We start from the raw sequence: 22,697 nt of genomic DNA on the forward strand, positions 1-22,697 counted from the left end.
AAAATTTTCATTTCTCATCCATTTAAGTAAGGGAACTGTTATTAGCATTTCAAAAATCTCATTCTACACTCCTTGTAAGTGTATTTTTCTTTCTAATTATAGAAAATTTGGAGTGCCAAATGAGATTTTTGGAGTGTTAATAACAATTCCCGTTAAGTAAAGACATACGAAATTATTTCCAATGGGATACTGAATTTAGCCTAAGAGGTTTTCGTTCCGAATCTAAACCCAAAAATTCCGAATATGAATTTTCGGAAATTTTTGGAATAAAAATAGGAATGCATCTAAGGTCCAATAAGTATGAAATTTCGATCCAAATTTTTCCGAAGTGTTCCAAACTTATTCCGACAAAAAAATTCTGATATTTTATAGTTATTTACTCAAATTATGCATTTTGTACTAATATATTTTATGGTTAGTTTTGGATACCTTTTTCTTGTGGCTTATTTTATCTGGCACGGAGAGAGGAGGGGGTGCACCACATAGAGATGTGTGTATACAATTGTATAGAGGAAAGAATTCTTCTTCTCTAAGGAATACAAGTTCTAATAGGGAAAAATAACTAGTAGCAAATCTAATCTAGGGTTTACACAATCACACTTAAATACAATGTTTATAAAACTTTTGTTTATTTTTTTATATTAATCATACACTTTATTAAAAAGGATAAGCATATTAGTAGAACAAAAAATTAATTGAATTTATACATAAGCTTATACCATTCATTAAATAGAATAATAAATTGCATGTGAAATTCCAGAATATTCAAAAACATAAATTGCATGTGTCTTAGTTTTTTTATAAGATACTTGTATCTTATCAGAAAAAAAGAAAAATGAACAAAATGTAAAATTCTGTATAAATTAATAATATTCATTTATCGATGTATAATAACCTCTCTATAGTAATAACTTTTCTAATCCCAACATTCATTTATAGAGGTTTTCTTGTATTTATATGAATTTCTGAATTATGTTTCGAAATTTTCAAACTTACTCCAATTCCGAATATTCCGAATTTGAAAATTTTAACTCAATTTGAACCTATTCCGAAATTTTGGAATGAAAATAGCACATGTTGTTTATGATCCAACCATCTGAAAATCACCCCTACTTGAGATTAAAGTTCCAGAGGAGTCAGCTGAACCTTTTTTTATATATCTTAGCAATGAACAAGTGAGAGGTCTTAGGTTCGAATCTCAAGGATGGCAAATTCGATGCCAAATTAAGCTGCCCATTGTATGGCTTAGCCGAACTCCCCCTCCCCTTAGTGTAAAATATATCGTTGTACTAAAAAAAATGACTACATTTGCACCCATCAAAAGGTCATTCTTTGGCGCCATTTTAACCGAAATGGTCAGTGAGATTAATATAGCTCTTTATTTTGGTCCATGAGATTTGAAATCGATGGAAGTGATCTTTAAGTTTGTCCACCATCAATCATTTTGATCATTTCGAGAAAAGATTATGTTACATTCGGACCAAAATGAGAAAAATACCCTTAATTTAATAAGCAATGGGCCAATATGATATAACAAAATTTAAAAGTATTTTTGTCATTTTAGATAAACGATAAATAAATAAATAAATTGCTACCAATCATGGATAAACAATCTCAATTAGTGAGAAACAATATCAGTTAGATGTGTTTTCCTGTAAGTTTATTATATACCAAGATCAAATGTCGGCTCGAACAACTTGGGAACCAGATGCTGCTCCTGCGGCCTTGGCGCTTCTGTTTTCTGTTTAAGAAGCAATGTAGCTTGCGCTTCCATTGCGTCAAGATCAAGACCCTCGAAAAACTGATCGTCAAGCATGTCATCGTTTGCATCAATGCGCTGCAAGTCTCTGCCTGCAGCCTCTGACTCGAGCGAGAACTCTCGCTCCAAGTTGACTGCAGGATATCTTGAATGATGACAGCTCAATTTTCTTTTACGGCTTTCAACATCTCTCTCGTATTCTGGGGAAACACCACCGGTACAAGGTATGTCTACCCTTACCCGGTTCATTTCCAAGGACTTTGAATCCATCCTGGTTGACTGATTTGTACCATCACTTTGGGGCGTTTGGAGAGAGAACGATGTTTTGCCACAGGAACTTCCAGTTTCGGTTGTCCTCGTTGTCGCTGCCACAGAATCAGGTGAATGTACCGCAGAACTAACTGGCTGCCTCTCCATGGGTGATTGGGTGAGCAATGAACGCCTTTGTAAGAAATCAAAGAAAACTTTTATAAGAATTTTAATACAGGTTACAGAAACAAGGAAACCTAAGCAACTACATTGATGGCACAGTTCACCGGCCAAATGCAGGAGGATTGGGGCCTGGTAAATGGTTTTACATGGGGCATAGCAACTCCAACTGTCACTTCGGTTTGTAACTTTTGCAAAAATTAAAATTACGTGCAGTTGATTAATCTTCCCTTGGAAGCGATGGACTAGTGGGTCATTTGGAATGAGATTATTTAGCTGAACTTCTTTTCTCTCTTAAAATTTCTCTCTAAATTCTTATAACAATTGGATATTAGTTTCCAAGTTCCTTAAAAGATAGCAAAAACTTTGGAACCAGCATCTTTATGTGAAACAAAGTAAAAGGTGGATTCAAGTTCTACATTTTTCCAAGATGGAGTATTCAATAATATTGACTTTCAAAAAAAAAAAAAAAAAAAAATTCCGACAACTACCCAGTTCATATGAAAGGCTACACTATGAAAAGTAGTTAAGTCAAACCGGTAACGGTTTGTGAAGAATAAAGTGCTCACTCCACGACCAAGTGAACAACTTGATCATCCATTCATATGTGTCGGAGTGTGTGTATGTGTGAGAGAGAGAGAGAGAGAGAGATGAAAGACCTGTATATTGCCATCATATCATTTCCTCCACTTGCAGACTGAGTAGCCGCAGCTGTAGGATTTATTCTGTCATCTATGAAACTATCATTTGAATAGTTGTCTTGATCATCTTCCTCATCATCAGACATACCAGCTTCTGAAGATACCCTGAGTAATTTCAGTGGAGTAACACCATTTCAAATATTAGTTTTCAACAAAAGCTTCATTTTATTACCCACAAAAACAAAACAAAAAATCGAACAGTAAACATTCTTTATTCTGTTAGGTGAAATTGCAACTACACAAATTTACCAAAATAAAAAAATAAAAAATAAAATAAAAAAAAAACTAAGCCACACCATTCTAATATAGAAAAAGTATGATCTTACTCAGCTTCCTCCTCGATGAAGGCCCTTACATCATCAACTGAATTTTTTTTACCTAAGTAACAACAGCAATGTATCGGTAAATAGGTCACATAACATCTGAAAGGCAGTCCTAAAAGACTTGGTGTGGTTGCACTTTAAATTACGGAAATGAGGATCGCTAAAAACTAGTCAGTAAGCATCGAACTCCAAAAATAGATAGATTAGCAAAACAATAAAGAATACGGGAAGGGAAACTAGCATCTCTATTGTATTCACGGTACCTCTATTGTGCTTCGAATGGAGTGAACCAGTTTTAGAAAATGATCTAGCAAGGTTTCTTGTTGACCCCACATTATTTGTCACGCTTTCTCGATTCCTACTTTTCCAACGATCCCCGACTTTGCGCAACCTTCTAAACTTGCGTGCCTCTTTAACACTTTCCGACTTGTCTCCAGAACTTAAATTCCAATCTTTGCCACAACTATTGTTTGTAAGGTCAGCTAAAACAGTATTAGCTCTTCCACTAATTGGTGATGCGGAGGTACAGCCTCTTATACTGGCACTACTATGCTTGTTATGGAATGGAGTTCGAATTTCAGTATCCATAGAAGAAACAGAGACTTTTCCTCCACAGGCATTGTTTTCCGTACTTACTTTTTCTCTATTTGCAGGATGTAACTGGGCAGGTGAAACAGGGACAGGAACTGCATACTCATTTGAGTTATTTGATAGTCCTGCATCATATGTTAGCATCAATTTTCATACTAGGGGACAATAGCAATCTCAGGAAAGCTTATCCCAATTTGAATTAAAATGAAATCTTACTAAGTGCGTTACTAACCGCTAGTGTTGATAGGAGACTCTGGAACAACTCCACCTTCCATTAAATTAGTAAGCCGTGGACTGAGCTCACCATCTCTCGAAATACTATTGTCTTCATCTGTGAGCAACAATGATGCCTTGTTTTCCAGAACATCAGGTGTGTCGGAAACACTCTCTCCTTTACTTAACAAATCTCCCTTCAAAATTGTAGTTCGAGGAATTTTTTCGGCCCCATTAAATGTTTTCTCCATCCAGATTTCGGACTTGCACAATATAGAGCTAAGTGAATTCTCATACTTTATGCTTTTCATCTGAATAATTTTAACATCTCCACTGGCACCACCTTGAGTAGCTAGTTCTGTGTGGTCTTCACCTGAAGTCCTTCCATGGTAAGAATTTTGCTTCAAGCTATCCAACTTCATACTACTTTCACTTGTGAACATGGAATGTGATAAGTCTTTCGATCGAAATACAGGAACAGACATGATTAAGACCTTTCCAGAAGCATCCACATTTACAACATCTGAACCAAAGAGGTAAGAGTGCTCATAAGGATTTTCACCAGGGAAATTAAGTTTGTAATGCTTCTCCTTGGTTTTCAATGTACTAGTAGGTGATAATTCAGAATCCGGTACTTTTCTTTCCGACTGTTTCTCTAAAGAATCATCAAGATTCAGAAAACCTGCAACAAAATATTCAAGATTTGAGTACAATACTAAGAAAATGGGTAGCACAGCCTACATCTTCTCTGCATTCAATTCCCCTAGCCAAAAATAAAATAAAATAAAAGAAGAAATGAAGAGATGATGGGTGCTTAGTTTTTAAGTAAATGATGACTTAAGCCATAACACAAAATAGCTAAGGGGATAGCAAGAAACAAATCCTCTCTACAATTTCATTTGAAACATGAGAACCAAATCCTGATTAAACTTCGTATTCCGTTACAAGGGATTTCTTTTATACCCTCTGACAGAAAACAAAATGGGGTTTCTTATCTAGCCAACAGGTAGAAGGTTCAAATTCTTAGGTTCGCAATATTAATCAACTGAATTAGTTAAAGAATCCAGGTGCAGCATCATGACTTCAAATTAGCAGCATGATTATGCATACTAGTTACAGTACAAAATGTGGTAAGAGTGAACATTATGATACTTGCAGTCCATTCCTTGCGTTAGTTAACTCCAAGAAAAGATAACCAACCTCATAGCTGTCGTACTACTATTATCATCAGAAGACGAAAAGTATACAGAAGACAACAACATTATTTCATTCATCAATCAAGAAAATGTCAGGTTAAGAGGAATGAATTTCGGAACAACTTTGAACAGGCATGCATGCATACACGGGACCAAAAAGTGAGAAAAAATCAAAGTTACAAAGTAAAGAACAAGATGGCTCAAAGAATATGATAAGATTATCCAGTATTACATTATGGTTGCATATAAGATGAAATATAAAGGTTAAAACAAAAACGAGAATATAAAGACATCATGAACCAATGACTTGGTGATCCTAAGCTTAATTTCTGAACCACTTGTAGAACGAGTATTGAAGTATAATATTCACTTATCTCAAATAAACTTTAAAAGAAAATATAAGTGCGATAAACTATAGAAGCTCAGCTGGATTTTGATTAACTTGTAAACATGCATAGGTTTGATGCAGGGCATTGATGCAAAGTATGACGAATTAAATGCACTTCAGAACTCCATTTGACACGATGAAACTAATCCTAGTAAAAAAATATTCATTTTTTCATAATAATTGAAGGAAGTTGAGGTTCCACCATGAAACCAATTGGCAACACGGGGAGTAGCCCAACCCTTACAAGCACATGCAAGGTTCAGTAAACTTCCGATGTGGGACATTTCTTCACATCGTCAAAGTTACATCTGCATATAATCTGAATGAATCCTTAAAATAAACAGAAGAATTTTGAAATCAAATTTTCTTGTTACACAGCCATTTTTGAGTTGGGGCAACTAGCTACAATAAACATATTTTGACAGTTGGTTGCAGAAATGATCAGTCATCATTATATCATCGTCGTGTTGTTGTTATGTCATCGTTTGTGTCATTATTAATTATTAAATTATCAATATGTCGCCGTGTTACTGAAAAATGATCATTTATGCAAACCAAATGTCAAAATATGTTTATTGTAGCTATTTTCCCTTTGAGTTACCTTGTCTGTTGTTGTCATGATGTTCAGCAGTGTCAATGACATGTTGCTCAGTAGTGTCAATTCCCTCTACATAGAATTCATCCTGAAAGCAATTAAGTAAAAGTTGTAAAACTCAAGAATATGTAATACATTACAAGAAGGAAAACAACTTAACCACATAGATCAAATCAAACCTCAACAAGGGAGATATTGCTGTCCCTAGAAAACATTAGTCCTTGCAAACATTGCATCATATCAATCAGCATTGTTGTCCGATGTGAATGCATTACTTTATGCACTCTTGACGGATACGTTTGAACGTGAGGAAAGGCAATAAGAGATGGCTTCCATGTAAGTCCATGAGGGTGGAAATACTTGGCAATTAAGTTAGTCTCAGCTACCGTTAACGTTTCTGAGATCACAGGTGTCTGAACAATGTTATCATCAATAACTTTCTTTCCACGACGAATAAATTGTTCAACCGAAAACTGAAGAAACTGGACTTCGGGTTTGAAAACATGAGGAATCTGCAATAAAATTTGATGCAATCAATAGCTAAAAAATGGACCGGAGCATTAAAAGTTATACAGATGCAGCATCTGTTAGAAAATCCCACCATCCTTGGACTAGAATGGAAATTGAAGCTATTTATTCCCCCATTTCGCATGTGTTTCATCATATTCTTATTGTTTCCTTTCTTACGATGGTAACCCTTCAACTCTGACCCTTCACAGGCTAGAACTAGTAAGACTTGTCAAGGATTTAGGATTTACTCGGGGGAAGCAAGAAATTCATTGAATATTCATACTGATCTCACTAACAACTAACTACATAAAATGCATTAGTCATATGAGAAAAGGATATCAACTCGTCCATCATGCTTCCTTCCAGTTCTCCCCATGCGTTGAATCATTCTCAATGGTGATACATTAGCATCAAAGCATATAACCAGATCAACTTCCATAATATCCAGGCCTTCTTCACCAATAGATGTGGCAACAATGACATTGTATCCACCAGCACGAAATTTCTGTGGGAGATCAAAATAAGCTAATGCAAGGTGCTACAAAAAGAAATAAGTACAACACAATTACCTCCAAAACAGCTTGTTGAACTTTTTGTGACTGGCCTTTTAATGTTTTCCCTGTAAGAAAATAATAGTCAATATATTTCACAATAGACACGCAAACCAATATAATTGTGAGGCAACCTGTGAGGCCCTAAAATTTCACAGGTAATTTCCATCCCAATTTTGTTATAGGCTTATATACTTATTTTATAATCAGTGTTCTAAATTCTGCTTATAGAACTATTTTAAAATAATTGGTTTTCCAACTAACAGCTATCATTCAGACCAGATTATTTAAATTAAATCCCAATTATCACCACACAAACCAAGAAGCCTATTCTTGTTTCCAAAAGCTCTACTCCAGCTAATTCACAATACCCACGTAAATCATTAAGTGAGTTCGAGGGATCAGAGGTTTTGAACTGAGGAGTTCCTCAGACCAGAGCTCTGATACCATGTTAGGCAACAACTAGAACCCAAATGCTTGAGGTATTAGGGAATAGGCCAACTATACAAGTTAATCCTAATGCAAACGTTAACCAAGACATACATAAATTCTTGGCTGTAGTATGCCATTTTAAGAACTAGGAAACCATTTCAATCCAGTCTCCTAAGAAGATCTCTTAACAATTATTATCTTCTCTTTGCCTTGAACACAAATACATTTCAAAAGAGGTCAAGGACCTGAAGAGTGGGAGAAAGCCACAGAGAGAGAGAGAGAGAGGTGGACAAATAAAAGGCAATATAATAAAAAGGAGAAGATAAGTCAGTATCAGACGAAAACTCCATTGTCTTCCTGCATGTCAGATTCACTCTGAACATGTCCTGTTCAACATGCCGGACACATGGTTGAAAAGGTTGACCATGTAATAGAGACATTGGATATGACAATTTTGTTTTGAAGTTTTGAACCAAGCGTATATATAAAATAAAAAAAATATAAATGAGAAAAGCTAACATAAAACAAGAGAGAAAGTTAAAGAATTAAGAACAACTGCATCTTATAATAAATTTTTATTTAGGCAACAAAAGATAACTAATTTTCATTAAACATCACATTTAATAGGGAAAAGGAACAAAGTGAAGAATGGAGCTTCAAACCTGAACTTTGACCAATAAACTGGGTAGCTTTGACTAAATTGCCAAGGTTTGCTAATGCATCCATTATGTCCCTGTATACTCAGAAGGGTTTTCCACATTTTATATATAATTAGCTTGAGAAAACATAAAAATAAAATCATCATTAATTAATTAAACACATAAATTGTTGCACCTGACACTTCCCCGAAAATTTGAGAAAATTATAACCCTTGATTTCTGTGGATCATTTGTTTCTACAATGAGAAATATAATTATCAACCACTGAGAGCTAATACTTTGAGTCATACGATTAATATATGCTATCAATATAAACCAGTGTTTCATCAGCACAAACATAACTCAAAAACTCAAAACTAAATCATTGTAGCCAGAGCACATACAATCATTGGTATAAATAGTAAGTACTCAAACATTTTGTCCATTTCCCATCTACAAATGTCAACTTAAAACTCAAGTCTTCAGAGTTTAGCCGCAACAAGTTCTGTTCAGATAATAATACACAGTCCAAATCCAACAAAGAAATAAAGCCAACAGGGAAACCCTAATGGTAAAGAAATATAAACCCATAAAGCAACAGTAATCCCAATTAAAATTAAACATGTTTCATATAAAAATTCCCTAAAATCAAATAAAAAAATTGAACAGGTCTGACAGAAATTTCTGTTTCATATTGTCCAAAAAGTTTTAAGCTATTATGATGGGGATCAACAATTAATTTATTTTCTAACACTCCCCTTCATATGTGGGCCTCTTTCCAGTGCTATAGGGCTCAACTTGTGGAGCTCAAATTGCAGAAGTAGAATTAAACCCACGACCTCCTTTACTATGCCATGCTAAGTCTTTTTGCTTTATCATTGCTCTGAAAATCTTTATTGAGATGTGATACGGTAATTATCTTCTTCTCTCAAGTCCTAGCAATCTCAACTTTTGCAGTTGTTTATACATGACAAAATTGGTCCATTGGCTCACAAAAATGTAAAACTTTTGGCATTGCTAGTATTGCTAAATAAAATTATTTATACATTAGAATAAGAATTTAATCCCTTAATCCCTACTTCAGCCATAAGTGAACGTAAAGCTGGGTAGATTTTTCAAGCCTTTGTTTGAAAACAAAAATTATTCATTGACAAATAATAGTTTCTGGACAAATTGGTATATTGGCTCACAGAAACATTAAAGTTTTGACATTGCTAGTATTGCTAACTAAAATTGTTTATACATCAGAATAAGCATTTAATACTCCCGAATTCAGAACAAGTGAAAAAAGCTGGGGAGATGTTCCAGGCCCTTCATTGAAAACAAAAATTATTTATCTACAAATAGGCATTTCTTGACTAACACAATATTGAAACCATGAAAGCAGCAGTACTTCTAACATTTGATACACTTATACATTTCATAAGCAGGAGTTATAAAATATCAAAACCAGCAATGATAGCATACAATAAAATTAAGAAAAGAGACCACATACTGAAATGATCATGCAGTACTTCTAACATTTTGGACAATTTGGGACTCGGAGCACCATGTGACAAACTTTGCTGCATTATGAGCTTTGCTTTACAAATATCTTCATTTCTACTCATATACCTTGCAAAAGACCTGAAAAAATGATCTTGAACAGCTTAACGGTCTTGAATTGCTTGCTAAAAAATTTTGACAGCTTAAACTCCATGCCATCAACATTAATATATAATATATTAGATATTAGTAAAGTCTATACAAGAAGTTTTTGTTCTTCAACTCAAAGTCCAAATACGGAAAAGTCAAACACCAATTATCATAATGAGACAACAGAGTGTGTGGCTTTCACGTAACAAAAATATCTTAAAACATAGAAAATTATCCGCCTCAAAATTTCTGCAAGGCAGATCTGTTTGGAATTGCTTGATACCAAATTTTGTTATTAGGTGATTCTCTTTCTCATCAAAAGCAACAGCTTCTGGCACTTCATTTTCAAGGTGCATTACTAACACATCAATGGGAATTGGGAAGGTTCCTACATAGATTAAAGAATATTTGACTCGAGAAAAGTAAACAATAAAATGCATAATGGTTCCACATATAATAGGAAATAGTTATTAGAATCCGAGTATGAGCTAATAAAGACAGTGAGGAAACTGAGAGTATAGAAAAGCCATACCCTTGTTTTAATTTTTCTTCAAGCATTTCATATGCAGGCCTTATTCCGTGGCTTGATATTAGTTTACGAATGTGGTAAAGTGTAAGCAGTGCTCCAAAGAAACCTTCAATGTCTCCAGGCTTAATTTGGGGGAGGTCTGGAGGTGCTTGACGAAATTTCTCTCTTGAATTAAGTAATAGACAAGGGCTTAACTGTAACAACACCCCCCCAACCCAAAGAAAAAGGAGTGAGATTATGTGGACCCAGAAAGTGTGTAATTGTTTCAGTAAGAATTAAACAGAAAAAGAAATAACAGATAGAAAGATAAGGTAATAAATTTTCATTAGTAAAAGAAATTGGTTATCTGTACAGTGGCTTTTCTATTCCTTAAATCTAGAGGAAAAACAAAAGGATAAGTTACTAGAAAAACTCAAAACCATCCCTTTTTTACCATGTCTGATGGCATCGCCAGAACAGAATAAAAATGCAAAGAAACAATCCCATCCAGCACAGTTTTCCTAGAGCAAACTAGAAGAATTCAAATTATACTGAACCATACATTCTGAATGTCTCGAGTTGGGAGAACTCCAATGGCACAAAGCCTGGATGCAAACGGATGCATTGCTTCCAAGAGCTTATTGTCTATCTCAACAGCAGCTTGACCCATTGCAACCTAGAAATATTGCAACAAAAGTGTTTTCCTCTGTACAAAAAAATTCAGCAAACAAGAGATTACAATGCATACCTGAATCAACTCTACCTCCCTGTTGTGGACATATGGTTTGACATCAGGGTCGTCTTCATTGCGATATTGAAGTGTTGATATATATAAGTTATCAATAACTTGCTGGACAGTCTGCTGCTTTGCTGTACAAGTGCATGTAGTTTAGGATACTCCAAACGAAATTTAGTAGAAACCCAGTATGTTAGCAACTTACATCCCGGTGTTGCACTCAAAGCTAAAATTCGCAGTTGCACTTGTTCAGCCATTAACTATAAAAATTAAATTATCATTAGTATCTAAAACCATTAACTTTGTCCAATAATAACACACCGAGCCAACACTTATAAGGGTAGCAACACAAGAACATTAGTGGCGATAGTGACACCACACTCTGAACCAGTACACATGTAAAGGATGATCAGACATAGTTTATAGATCAGAAATCAACAGAACATACCTCACGAACTGCAACACTGTAAGAATAGTTTCCTAATGCTCGGTGAGCTTCATCAATCACCAAACATACCAAGTATTCTACTGCACATGTGCCTGCAACGAATTACCCCTGATCAAAATCCAGCAACAAAAGATCTTTCTCAATAGGAAAAAAAATCTAGATATTTATATGCATAAAAATGGTGTTGGAATATACTTATTTTCTAGTGGGGACAGTTTCACATTTTAGAATAGAACAAATGAAAATATCAAATTTCTAAAGCTTTTCATTAGATAATCCTAGTGTATTAGTTCAAGAATTAATCACCAGACTGAATGTCCTTCTCCAGCACTTGTGGAGTTACAAAAAAAACTCGTTTAGTTTTCCACAAGCAAGCTCTTTTCGTAGGACTTGTCTGACCTGTCATATCAATTGTCCATTCCTGCAATCAGTTTGATCAGAATCTTCTTATAATTCCTAAGTGAATAAAATTGTTAAGAAACCACCAAATTTTGAACAATGCCCACTGCTTACAAGTAAATGGGGTTCTTACCTGTGGTATTCCTACAATATTATGACACGCTTGTATTTGTTGCACAACAAGTGGTCGAGAAGGAGCAGCAAAGACTATTTTTCCTGTTGTGGGAAGAACAATGTCCACGTATCATAACTAATGAAAACAAACTTGAAAAGCCAACGGCAAAAGAAACTGAACAGAAATGAGGATGAATTGACATGAGAATGTGCATAAATCATAATAGGAACAAATTCGAATAGGGCATAGCCTAAAGTGTCTAATTGTCTGCAATAGGATGAAGTTGGTTCGTACTAAAATAAAAAGAATTCAGAATAATCAAACAAACAAAAATTAAGAATCCAGAATCAGAACACGTATAATAAACAATTGGTGAAGAAGCATGGTACAAGTTACTTTACCATTAGGGAACCATCTGAAATAGTTATACATAACAACTGCAGCAATTAGCGTTTTCCCAAGTCCAGTTGGCAGTACCACCAATGTATTTGAAAATAATGCCGTCTGGGTAATAGAAAATTGATAGTCACGCCGAGGAAAATTAACTGCAATAAGGAATAAGAGTCCGAAGATAAGTTTAATGTTTTCTACACTGAACAATAAACAGAAAAAATGAGACAAGAAGAACCCTTTCCAAGCATTAATATCGAAAAAAAGTGAGATCATAAGTTCACAATCTCAATCTCTGCACAAGTACTCACATTTTCCCTAAAAGTCCCATGCATTTGAACCCACATTAGCTCAATAACACAACTCATTAGCAAAAGTTATACTTTGCTAAAAATGTGATTGAAAATCTAGCATCCGGGGCAATATGCCATCTAGTTCATTCAAATAATCAAATTCCAACTTCAGTCTCCAAATCCCATATCAGAAAGTAAAAAATAAGAACAGTGTACCCCTCTTCCTGAATACCCAAAATCCAAACTTCAACGCAGTAGAGAAAATAATTGCAGAGAAAAGATGAATCCAACCTGGGTATATCCAAGTTTTAGCTGCCTCAGCATCAATTGGAACACAGGACACCCTCCCATCACCCTCACTACAATCCAGGTTTCGTTCTTCGACATCTCGAATCTCTGGTGGAGGCCTGCCGATAAACTTGTCGAGGGTGCTCTGCCGGGAAGTGCCGGCCTTCTTCTTGTTGCCAGGGATCGGGGCAATCGGATTTTGCACTGGGGTGTTAATGTTACTGGGAGGAGGGGCAAAATGGGAAGATTGATCTGAAGTAGAGGAGGGCTTTGAAGCCTTGATCTGGTAAACCACGTCGATTTCTCTCGCCGCCGCTTCCCAATCAAAATTGTCGTCGTCGTCGTCGTCGATGACATGGTGAGGATTGGTGGAAGTCATTGGAGAACTGGGCGAGGAGAGAGAAATGTGAATCGATAAACTCTTGGAGAGAGAGAGCGTTTTGGCGGCAAAACTTGAAGAATTCGCTTTGCCCAGCACGCTTCTATATGTGGGCTTTAGTTGTCGTTGCTACTGGACTTAACTAAATAAAATGAGAACATTGCACAAGCCCATACGTATGAATCTATTTAAAAAGACTTTCAAATGAGTTTTTGAATACTAACGTGTATTTAATAAAAGAAAAATTAATAAAAATGATTGGAAAACTTTGAGTTTTAAAGATAAGAATAAAATAAAGGGTAAAGTGAATAGTATCAGAATTGACTTTTTAGTGTAAAAATATGATTTTTCGTTAAAATGAATAATAACGGGAGTTTTTTGTTAAAGTTCCCTTTAATAAAATAACGATCTCATCAATCAGATAATAATTATATAAAAAAATATATATATATATCTACAATTATTATATCTGACTGTTAGATAATGATTGTAGTTTAATCCATCTTTTTTATGTAGTGTCTTTGTAGCTTTTTTTTTCATTGATTACGTGTTTATAATGTATTTAGGATGGTGTTAACACACACCTCTTTTTACCTCACATGCATACCATGTTAATTTTTATCAGTTGATTTTCTTCTATTCATTTGATTTAGCGGCTGAAAATTAAGAGAAGTGCCTGAAAGGTAAAGAGATGTGTGTGTATTTATAGTCCTTTAGTAATAGTTTTATATTGTTTGACATAAAAATTAAACTTTTTTTTTGTAAATTTATTACCCTACCCATGATTATCTTCAAGCTTTCATGTTCACTTGCCTTTTTTTATTGTTGAAACAAAATGCACTTTGAAATAAACCATTAGGCTTTCGATAGTTGTTTTGGTGAGTTTGAATATATATATGTGAATCAGACAACTTGAATTTGATTGATTGTCTAATTTATATAATATTATTTTTAAGTATTTAACTAAGTGTGATGTCTATATATAAGAATCAATGAGTTTGATTTGTACTAAACTATTATCACAGTACAGTGAGTATGATAAACATGAGCTTACATATTAAATACAGAACCCGTCTATTTTTTTATTGGACCTGATTGTCTGCCCTCCCCGTCTCATACCCTTTCATCCTCTCCTATTTATGTGGTCACGGTTAAGTCACGTCGACATTTTATATTCTCATTGCTTTTTGTCTTATTATTTCTATAAAAAAAATCAAGAGATGTGCTATCCACACATCTCATTTTACTTCTCACGCATCCTTGATAGTTTCTATCTGTTGATCTTCTTCAATTCATCCGATCTGACGGTCGAAAATTAAAAAGGTGTGTGAGAAGTAAAATAGGGTGGATGGATATCACATCCCAAAAATCAATATAAAATATTGACGTGACTTAATCGTGATCGCATAATATAGAAGGGGATGGGAAAAATATGGAATGGGAAGGTAGAAAATCCAGGTCTTTTTTTATTTTCTATATTTTAAGAATTTTTTTTTAACGCTATTTTAAGAATTGGTTACCTTTTTTCTCATCCCTTTTTAGTGTTGGATGAGTAACGCAACGACCGGCTTTAAACCTCAGTAAAACCCAAACTCTTGTCCCATTTCACAGTCCCCGCCGTCCTCCAACGTATAAAGCCCCAATTGTCCAGCGAATCCCCACCGCGCGATAGCTGAATTCTGCGAGTTGTTGGGTCTGCTGCGTTGCCATCTTCAGTCGGCCTCAGTCTCTCTTTTCTCAGCTCTCCGCCCCTCCATCTTCATGTTGCATTTTCAGACTGTGCTTCCTCCCGTATATTAATCTCCACCGCCACCGCCGCCACGGTTTCATCTTCTCCGCTTTAGGTATTGTTCGTTCCTATTGTATTGTATTTATGGTTTTCGTTAATATTTAATTTTTTTGTTTCCTGGAAAGAGAAAAAGAATAATTGAAAAGACTTGGATTGTTAATTTTGGAAGCTTGCAAATAAATTTTTGATTTTGTTGTGATTACTAGTATTAATTGAAATCAATATGCTTTTGTATGTGGTTTATTTGCTTTTGCTTCTTGGTTTATTTGTTTAATTGTTTGTTTGGTTTCTTACTTCGAATTTACGGATTTGTTTTTAAGGTGTTATGGGCTGATGATTATTGTAGGATGCTGCTTGTTTTTGGGTTGGTAGCTGTCTAGCATAACCCAGAAACTAAAGGTAAGAAAATTCAATTTTTTTTTCGGTTTCTTATTTACTTTCTGTGTTAATTTCTTATTAGATTATTATTTTTGATAAACCCACTTAGAATCTGATCTGGGGTTTCCTTGGATTCTAAAGTAAAAACCTTGAAACTTAAAGGTAGGAGAATTTCAATTTTTTTATTTACTGTGTTGATATCTGATTAATACTATTTTTCATAAACCCACTTAGAATCTGATATGGGTTTTGCTCAAATTCATCTTGGGATTTTTTAATTTTGAGTTTTATAATTTTCTGGTGCACCTGCGATTAAATATTCAGATAAATTTAACGTAATGGGTTTTTTATTTTTTATTTTTAATTGCTGTAGCTTATGCAAAGAGCAACTTACAAAGAGGTGAAGAAAAAAAAAGTATGTCAAACCATTGCTCATCACTTCAGGTACCTTTTGAGCTTTTGCATGTCAAGATATGCTTCAATTTTGTTACCTATTTTTGGGTTTTAGTAAATTTTTCATGATTTTGTAAAATTACGTTTAAAGTTCTGAGTTTTGGAGAATTCTTCATTAATTTGGTGGGCTCTTTTTTGATGTCATTTTATTTCCTGGATGCTTCTATATTTTGGGTATATTTGTCATGTGTTTGCCTCTTTTCATTATGTTGCAAATGTAGTATTCTCTCCACTGAGTTTCTACATGCATGAGTACATATGTTTTTCTTACTAATTTGATTAGATTATAAACTGCTGCAATTATGGCAGTAGCATACACTCTCATAGAACGGTTAATAGTTGAAGTAACAGTTGCTTCACCGTGACAGTTAAGGGTGATAGAGATTTACAGAATTCAGTAGGGTCTGCAACGTGCTCAATTACCTCGAGTAAAATCATTAATTTACTACCAAATTAGATTAAACCAGAGCAGTTTGTAAACACTGGAGTGAGAGAATCATTAGGCAGTTCCTAAACTCTTAAGACCATACCTCCAAACTGAACACAGCACCAAAATTGTTCTGTTCCTCAACTAGCTCTTCTTTTCTTCTTCTTATTCTTTCCCTCATCGACATCCTCAACTGAATGCCTCCTTCTTTTTCTTCCTTTGTTAGGTTTGCAATAGTCTTCCCATACATATTGTTGCCATACCCAATGAGCTTGCCAAAGGTATTGACTGGTTACTGATTGTAGGTTGAAGTACAAATGTTACTGGCGGGTCAAGTTCTATAAGGAGGTGGAAGCAGAAGAAGAATTAGTGTCACGCTTCAGTTTTTCAACCAAAAGGAGGTAACCTTTATAAATGATGTATACATGCTTCTCTGTTTTTTATCTCTGAAATTTGAGTTCTTTGACCAAAACTGTGAATAGTGATTGGTAAATATTTCGCATTTTTTTTCTATGGTCCATTTCGTTCTATTGGGGTTGTATTTTGCTAGAACATTATTAAATAATTAAATTACATAAATGGACACAATAGATTATTAATCACATCCCCAATTTTTCTCTAAACTGGAAGCTGAAAATTGAAGAAATACAACAGACTTTGAGTCATGTAATTCAAATTGCAAACAAAGGGCTAAAGAAGATAAATCCAGTATACAAACTATCACTAAAGGGTACCAAAATTTTCATTTGAAACGTCACAATCCCAAAATGAAACCCTTAAAGTTGGCATGCACAGTGAAGATGTAAGTACATAAACGACATCGATATATATACATATATAAATATGTATATATATATTTGTCATTGTCAGGAGCATCAAGAATAATTGGTTCCCACTAAGTATATGCTAAAATTATATATTGATATAGATTGATGTTCATGATACGAGGAATACGTGCATGTAGAGTTTCTATTGGCTTGAAGTTTTGAAGATAACAAATTGCATGAAAATTGAAATTGAAACTACACTGTAGAATGTTAATATTTACTCTAAATTTGAAGACTGAAAATAAAATAATTTAAAAGCTAAATTGAGTAAAATTAAATTTTTAGCCTCAAATATCCTTAGGCGGACACAAAAGTTTGACCCCAACATCCAATTTTATTAATTCTATTTTGATAAATGATTGAGAGTTTTTCAATGATTGTATTACTGTGTTTGATTAATGATTGAGGAGTTGGATATATTTTATTGCTTAAGTTTTTCTTAGGTGTGTACTAAATTGGTGTTGGTTTGGTTATTTCTGAGCTTTCACATGACTTTCGATACCCAATAGAGTATGAAAACCCCAACTTTAATTTTGCGCATGTTTTGGTGCCTGCAAATGAAATCTGGCATAGTGAAATCTTGCATAGTGAAATTATGAAAACTTTCCCTTCATTTTCTTATTTTCATTCAATTCAATTCATAATGCAATTTAGGGTGATTCAATTCATGAGTGATTAAAATTTTTTTCTACTTTGTATAGTTGTAAACATAAAACACTCCATGAGATAGAGCCATAGCTTTTGAAAAACAATCCTTTAGGATGGCATACCAACATCCCCAATTTTTGTAATATAATATGCATACCAACATCTCTCTTGCCACTTAGTGTAGATAATAGCATTTGTTCAAAAAAAAAAAAAAAAAAAAAAAAAAAAACCACCACTCTTTAGCATATATATATTTTTCGAGACCTTTTACATCTTCAACAGTGTTTCAAACCACGCAGCAACGCGCGGGTACACTTTGCTAGTAAAATTACAAAAAGAAAGAATGCTTGAAGTAATTAAGTTATAATGTTAGATAATAAATGTACTCATAGTAGATTCTCTTTTTAGAAAGGCTGAAACTTTTATAGGATTTAATGGGTAGTCTTAGTTTCTGGTTCCTTACTGGAATATGTGATGCAGGACAATAGGAATAAATATGAACCGGGTAGATATCCGGACTCACCCCGGCCCTTGGTATCACACCAAAACGGTATTGGAATCACTGCAATAGAGTATTTAGATAAATTCCAGCATCACACCGACCTTCGGCATCACAACTGATTTTAAATACAGATTGAAGGGAAACAATGCAAAATTTCCTTCTTGAAAAGAAGGAAAGCTTAAATAGGACCACAATTGCCAATTTTTTTGGTTCAATTCAATGAATTACTTTCTCTTTCAGAGACCTTTTTTTGTTACAAGAGATTAGTACAGATTCTCGATTCCTAGTTAAGGGCTAAGCCCTATACCCTAAGCTTTTAAACGGTGATTACATCCTAAAGTAATCAACCGTAAATTCTACTCCCTAAGCCTATAAAAGATTAAAGAAAATGGTTGTTGTGCCAATGGGTGTGGAGAAGTAGAAAAGCAGCTGAGCGCTGTGAAGGAATAGGACTCTACATGTGCGTTCCCAAAAATTCAGAATATGTTACTGTGCCAGTGGCCACATCAGAAACTGTGTAACTTGCCATGGTAATTTTTGTTTTGCAAAGTACTTAACCAAAACCTGTTATGCGTTGTCTTGTCATTTACTTTTACTGATCAATTTGGTCGTAGTTTGAGGCAATCCCTCATGCACACACACAAGCACACGCATAAATTTAAACACACCCTACTTTCAAGTTATTGTATATGAACATTTAATATGTATGCATATGGTGACCGGTCTCACATTTCATGATTGTATAAAGGCCTTTTAGCCAAAATGGTTCCTGAGATTGACACAACTGCTCACTTTGGTCCCTAAGATTTAAAATTGATAGAAGTGGTCCCTGAGATTGTCCACTGTCAATCATTTTGGTCCTTTTGTGAAAATCTCCGTTAAATTGAGGGTATTTTTGTCATATCAACCCCTCCACTTGAACTGGTGGTTTCTTAAATTTAACGAAGATTTTTCACAGAATGACCAAAATGATTGATGGTAGACAATCTCATGGAGCACTTCTATCGATTTTAAATCTTAGGGACTAAAATGAGTAGTTATGACAATCTCAGGGACCATTTTTGGCTAAAAATCCTTGTATAAATAAAATATGCCCTTTCTAACACTTTCTCTAATTATTTTTCAGGAGAGAGGTGGTTTTCTTTTTAATCTGATCAGTTGTCCCTGATCTTAATAATCAAAAGTGGATCTCCTATTAGCCAGTTTTCTCAAGACACCTGCTGCAAATTCGGGCAGAGTCATGCGATCAGTTCTTGCTTACCATGTTATTATATGCAGAAGATACTTTATAGTGTATGCCACCATCTTATTCTCATTTCTTCCCAAGAGGCCTTTCTATATCTCAAATCCAAAGATTCATACCTAAAAGCTGGAAGGAAGGAACGAAACTATTTGGGAAATTATCTGCTTTATGTATTTCGGAAATAGGTTCAGCTGTTGATGATTCTATGATAGATTCTCTTCTTACATCCATCAAGAATTATGCAAGCCAAGGAAATTTATCAAAAGCATTCAAAACTATCTCTCTTGTCCAGCTCTATGCCTCTTCTCCTACTTGTGACCTTATCTTACATTCCATCTCTTCTGTTATCTTATCTTGTGCCAACCATAAAGCATTACTGCATGGTGAACAGCTTCATGCACATATTGTCAGATTGGGGTTTGAGCGACATCCCATTTTGGTTCCCAAGCTGGTTACATTTTACTCGAGCTTTAATCTCCATGCTGATGCTCGTATCATTATTGAGAATTCAAATATATTGCATCCTCTACCTTGGAATGTGCTTATCTCTTCATATGTTAAAAATGAACTTTTGGATGAGGCTCTCTCTACGTATAAACAAATGGTCAACAAGGGGATTAGGCCAGATTGTTTCACTTACCCATCTGTTCTCAAGGCTTGTGGTGAAAAATTGGATATAAGTTTTGGTAAGGATGTGCATAAGTCCATTGATGCTTGTTGTCAGGAGTGGAATTTATTTGTGCATAATTCATTGGTCTCCATGTATGGGAAATTTGGGCTTCTCGACGTTGCTCGCCACTTATTCGACAAAATGCCCACAAGGGATGCAATTTCTTGGAATGCAATGATCTCTGGTTATGCCTCCAAGGGCATGTGGACAGACGCATTCGAGCTGTTTGGAAACATGCAGATGGAGGGTATTGGAGTTAATATCTTACTCTGGAATACCATTGCTGGAGGGTGCTTGAGAACAGGTAATTTCAGGGGCGCTCTTGAGTTGCTTTCTCAAATGATAAGCTGTGGTATTTTTTTGGACTCGGTAGCATTGACAATTGGTTTGAGTGCTTGTTCCCACATTGGAGACATTAAATTAGGGAAGGAAATTCATGGTTTTGCGATTCGTAGTGGTTGTGATGGGTATGATAATGTTAATAATGTATTGATTACATTGTATTCTAGGTGCAAAGACCTTAGGAAAGCCTATACTTTGTTTGAATTGATAGAAGATAGGAGTATAATTACTTGGAACTCCATGCTTTCTGGTTATTCCCACATGGATCGAGCTGAGGAAGCTTCATTCTTATTTAGGGAGATGTTGTGTTCAGGAATTGAACCTAACTATGTTACTATTGCCAGCATCCTTCCCCTCTGTGCTCGGGTAGCAAATCTTCAACATGGGAAGGAGTTCCACTGCTACATTACAAAACGTTTAGTGTTTGATGATTGTTTATTGCTGTGGAATTCCCTTGTGGACATGTATGCCAGATCAGGCAAGGTTTTACAGGCGAAAAGAGTATTTGATTCAATGTTGAAGAGGGATGAAGTAACTTATACTTCCATGATTGCGGGATATGGAGTCCAGGGTGAAGGAAAAGCTGCACTGAAGTTATTCGAAGAGATGAACTTGTTACACATAAAACCAGATCATGTAACTATGGTTTCAATTTTATCAGCTTGTAGCCATTCCGGTCTAGTAATCCAAGGCCAAGTGCTATTTGAAAAGATGATGAGTGTATACAGTATAACTCCCGATTCGGAGCACTATGCCTGCATGGTTGATCTCTTTGGGAGGGCCGGTCTACTAAACAAAGCAAAGGAGATTATCACAAGGATGCCTTACAAGCCAACTTCTGCTATGTGGGCTACACTTATTGGAGCATGTCGTATCCATGGAAATATGGAGATAGGGGAATGGGCAGCTGGGAAGCTGTTAGAAATGAGACCAGAAAATTCTGGTTACTATGTGTTAATTGCTAACATGTATGCTGCTGCTGGTTGTTGGAACAACCTAGCGAGAGTGAGGGCTTTCATGAGGGACTTGGGTGTGAAGAAGGATCCTGGCTGTGCTTGGGTTGATGTGGGCGATGGATTTTCACCCTTTTTGGTGGGGGACACAACAAATCGGCTGAGAGATGAAATTTACCTTTTGTTGGATGGCTTAACGGAGTTAATGAAAGATACTGATTCCGTTGTAAATGGGGATATAAGTTCAGGTTATGATGTTTTTGAGGATTAGAATAGAAGGAAGCTGATTATACGAAAAGGATTGCTAACACATGTCATGTGAATTGATTTCAATTCTGTAATCTTAAGAAACACTTGCAGATCCATGGGTTTTTACCAATTTTGAAGTGAAATTATTCTGCTAATATGGTGCACGATAGTCTCATGAAGAATGCTTGAGTTGTCCCACTTGAACTTATCACATGATTCACATCTAAAGGTTGATGCTGGGCGGAATTGTTTTCAGATTTTATCTTCTTTCTGTGCTTTGACATTTCAGTTTTGTAGTGCATATGACTGATTTGACATAATTTTGCTAATTCCAGTCCTGCTAGTGGCTATTTGCCGAAACTTCTTTATAGAGACGTTGCACCTTTGTGAACTGACAAAACATTATTTCTTTTCTGAGTACAGAGAGCAATAGTAATTTTCCTAGAATATGATTTTTACTTATTTTAGTAAAGTGTTTCTAATGCAGACCACGATATCATGGTTTTCGGTTTTCTAATGGCATCTCGTTGTCTAGTGACTTCTCAAAACTCCAGTATTAGTGGCATTCAACACTTCTGTTTGCTTACAGGGATTGGTTACTTTTGTGTCAAAGGGAAACTGCTGGCGTTATTTTCCTGTTACATGCGCCTGTTGGTGAGGGCAACTTCACAGGTATGTTCCTTTACTCGAAGTCCCAGT

The 22,697-nt window shown here is 35.2% G+C and overlaps 2 protein-coding genes across 6 annotated transcripts; one reads left to right on the forward strand and one right to left on the reverse strand.

Moving 5' to 3' along the window:
• Nucleotides 1–1,574: 1,574 nt before the first annotated feature.
• On the reverse strand, nt 1,575–13,598 carry FANCM (DEAD/DEAH box RNA helicase family protein). Of its 3 annotated transcripts, none has more exons than XM_088685648.1 (22): nt 13,142–13,598; nt 12,569–12,712; nt 12,186–12,268; nt 11,960–12,074; nt 11,654–11,745; nt 11,411–11,465; nt 11,218–11,339; nt 11,032–11,145; nt 10,494–10,684; nt 9,822–9,952; nt 8,523–8,583; nt 8,351–8,421; nt 7,275–7,324; nt 7,045–7,210; nt 6,797–6,924; nt 6,375–6,707; nt 6,202–6,283; nt 4,036–4,698; nt 3,476–3,898; nt 3,216–3,267; nt 2,848–2,994; nt 1,575–2,201 (listed from the first exon to the last, which is right to left on the reverse strand). In XM_088685648.1, the coding sequence occupies exons 1-22, from the start codon at nt 13,515–13,517 to the stop codon at nt 1,664–1,666; spliced, it is 4,137 nt and encodes a 1,378-aa protein (XP_088541774.1). In that variant the 5' UTR covers nt 13,518–13,598; the 3' UTR covers nt 1,575–1,663. The 3 variants fall into 3 exon arrangements, 2 of the variants coding, with proteins under 2 accessions (XP_088541774.1, XP_088541773.1); XM_088685647.1 differs by having other exon boundaries at nt 3,476–3,928; XR_015956633.1 differs by lacking the exon at nt 3,216–3,267 and having other exon boundaries at nt 3,476–3,928.
• A 1,449-nt stretch (nt 13,599–15,047) lies between these two features.
• On the forward strand, nt 15,048–22,153 carry LOC137744017 (pentatricopeptide repeat-containing protein At1g71490). 3 transcript variants are annotated; one of them, XM_068483878.2, is made up of 5 exons: nt 15,072–15,361; nt 15,627–15,705; nt 16,058–16,128; nt 16,870–16,965; nt 19,668–22,153. In XM_068483878.2, exon 5 carries the CDS (start codon nt 19,837–19,839, stop codon nt 22,018–22,020), a length of 2,184 nt encoding a protein of 727 aa, XP_068339979.2. In that variant the 5' UTR covers nt 15,072–15,361; nt 15,627–15,705; nt 16,058–16,128; nt 16,870–16,965; nt 19,668–19,836; the 3' UTR covers nt 22,021–22,153. The 3 variants fall into 3 exon arrangements, with proteins under 3 accessions (XP_088542263.1, XP_068339979.2, XP_088542262.1); XM_088686136.1 differs by having other exon boundaries at nt 15,130–15,361; nt 15,653–15,705; XM_088686137.1 differs by lacking the exon at nt 15,627–15,705 and having other exon boundaries at nt 15,048–15,361.
• Nucleotides 22,154–22,697: the final 544 nt, after the last annotated feature.

The sequence above is a fragment of the Pyrus communis genome, chromosome 15 (genome assembly GCF_041283825.1).
Source record: "Pyrus communis isolate YQ-2024b chromosome 15, ASM4128382v1, whole genome shotgun sequence".
Lineage (NCBI taxonomy): Eukaryota > Viridiplantae > Streptophyta > Magnoliopsida > Rosales > Rosaceae > Pyrus > Pyrus communis.

Excerpts from the sequence above, each read along its gene's own strand:
- LOC137744017 (XM_088686137.1), top strand. The coding sequence starts at position 19,837 with ATGCCACCATCTTATTCTCATTTCTTCCCAAGAGGCCTTTCTATATCT.
- FANCM (XM_088685647.1), bottom strand. The coding sequence starts at position 13,517 with ATGACTTCCACCAATCCTCACCATGTCATCGACGACGACGACGACGAC. Across the intron at positions 7,211-7,274 it reads TTCAACAAGCTGTTTTGGAG|AAATTTCGTGCTGGTGGATA; the intron begins GTAATTGTGTTG and ends GATCTCCCACAG. Across the intron at positions 2,995-3,215 it reads TTCATCGAGGAGGAAGCTGA|GGTATCTTCAGAAGCTGGTA; the intron begins GTAAGATCATAC and ends GAAATTACTCAG.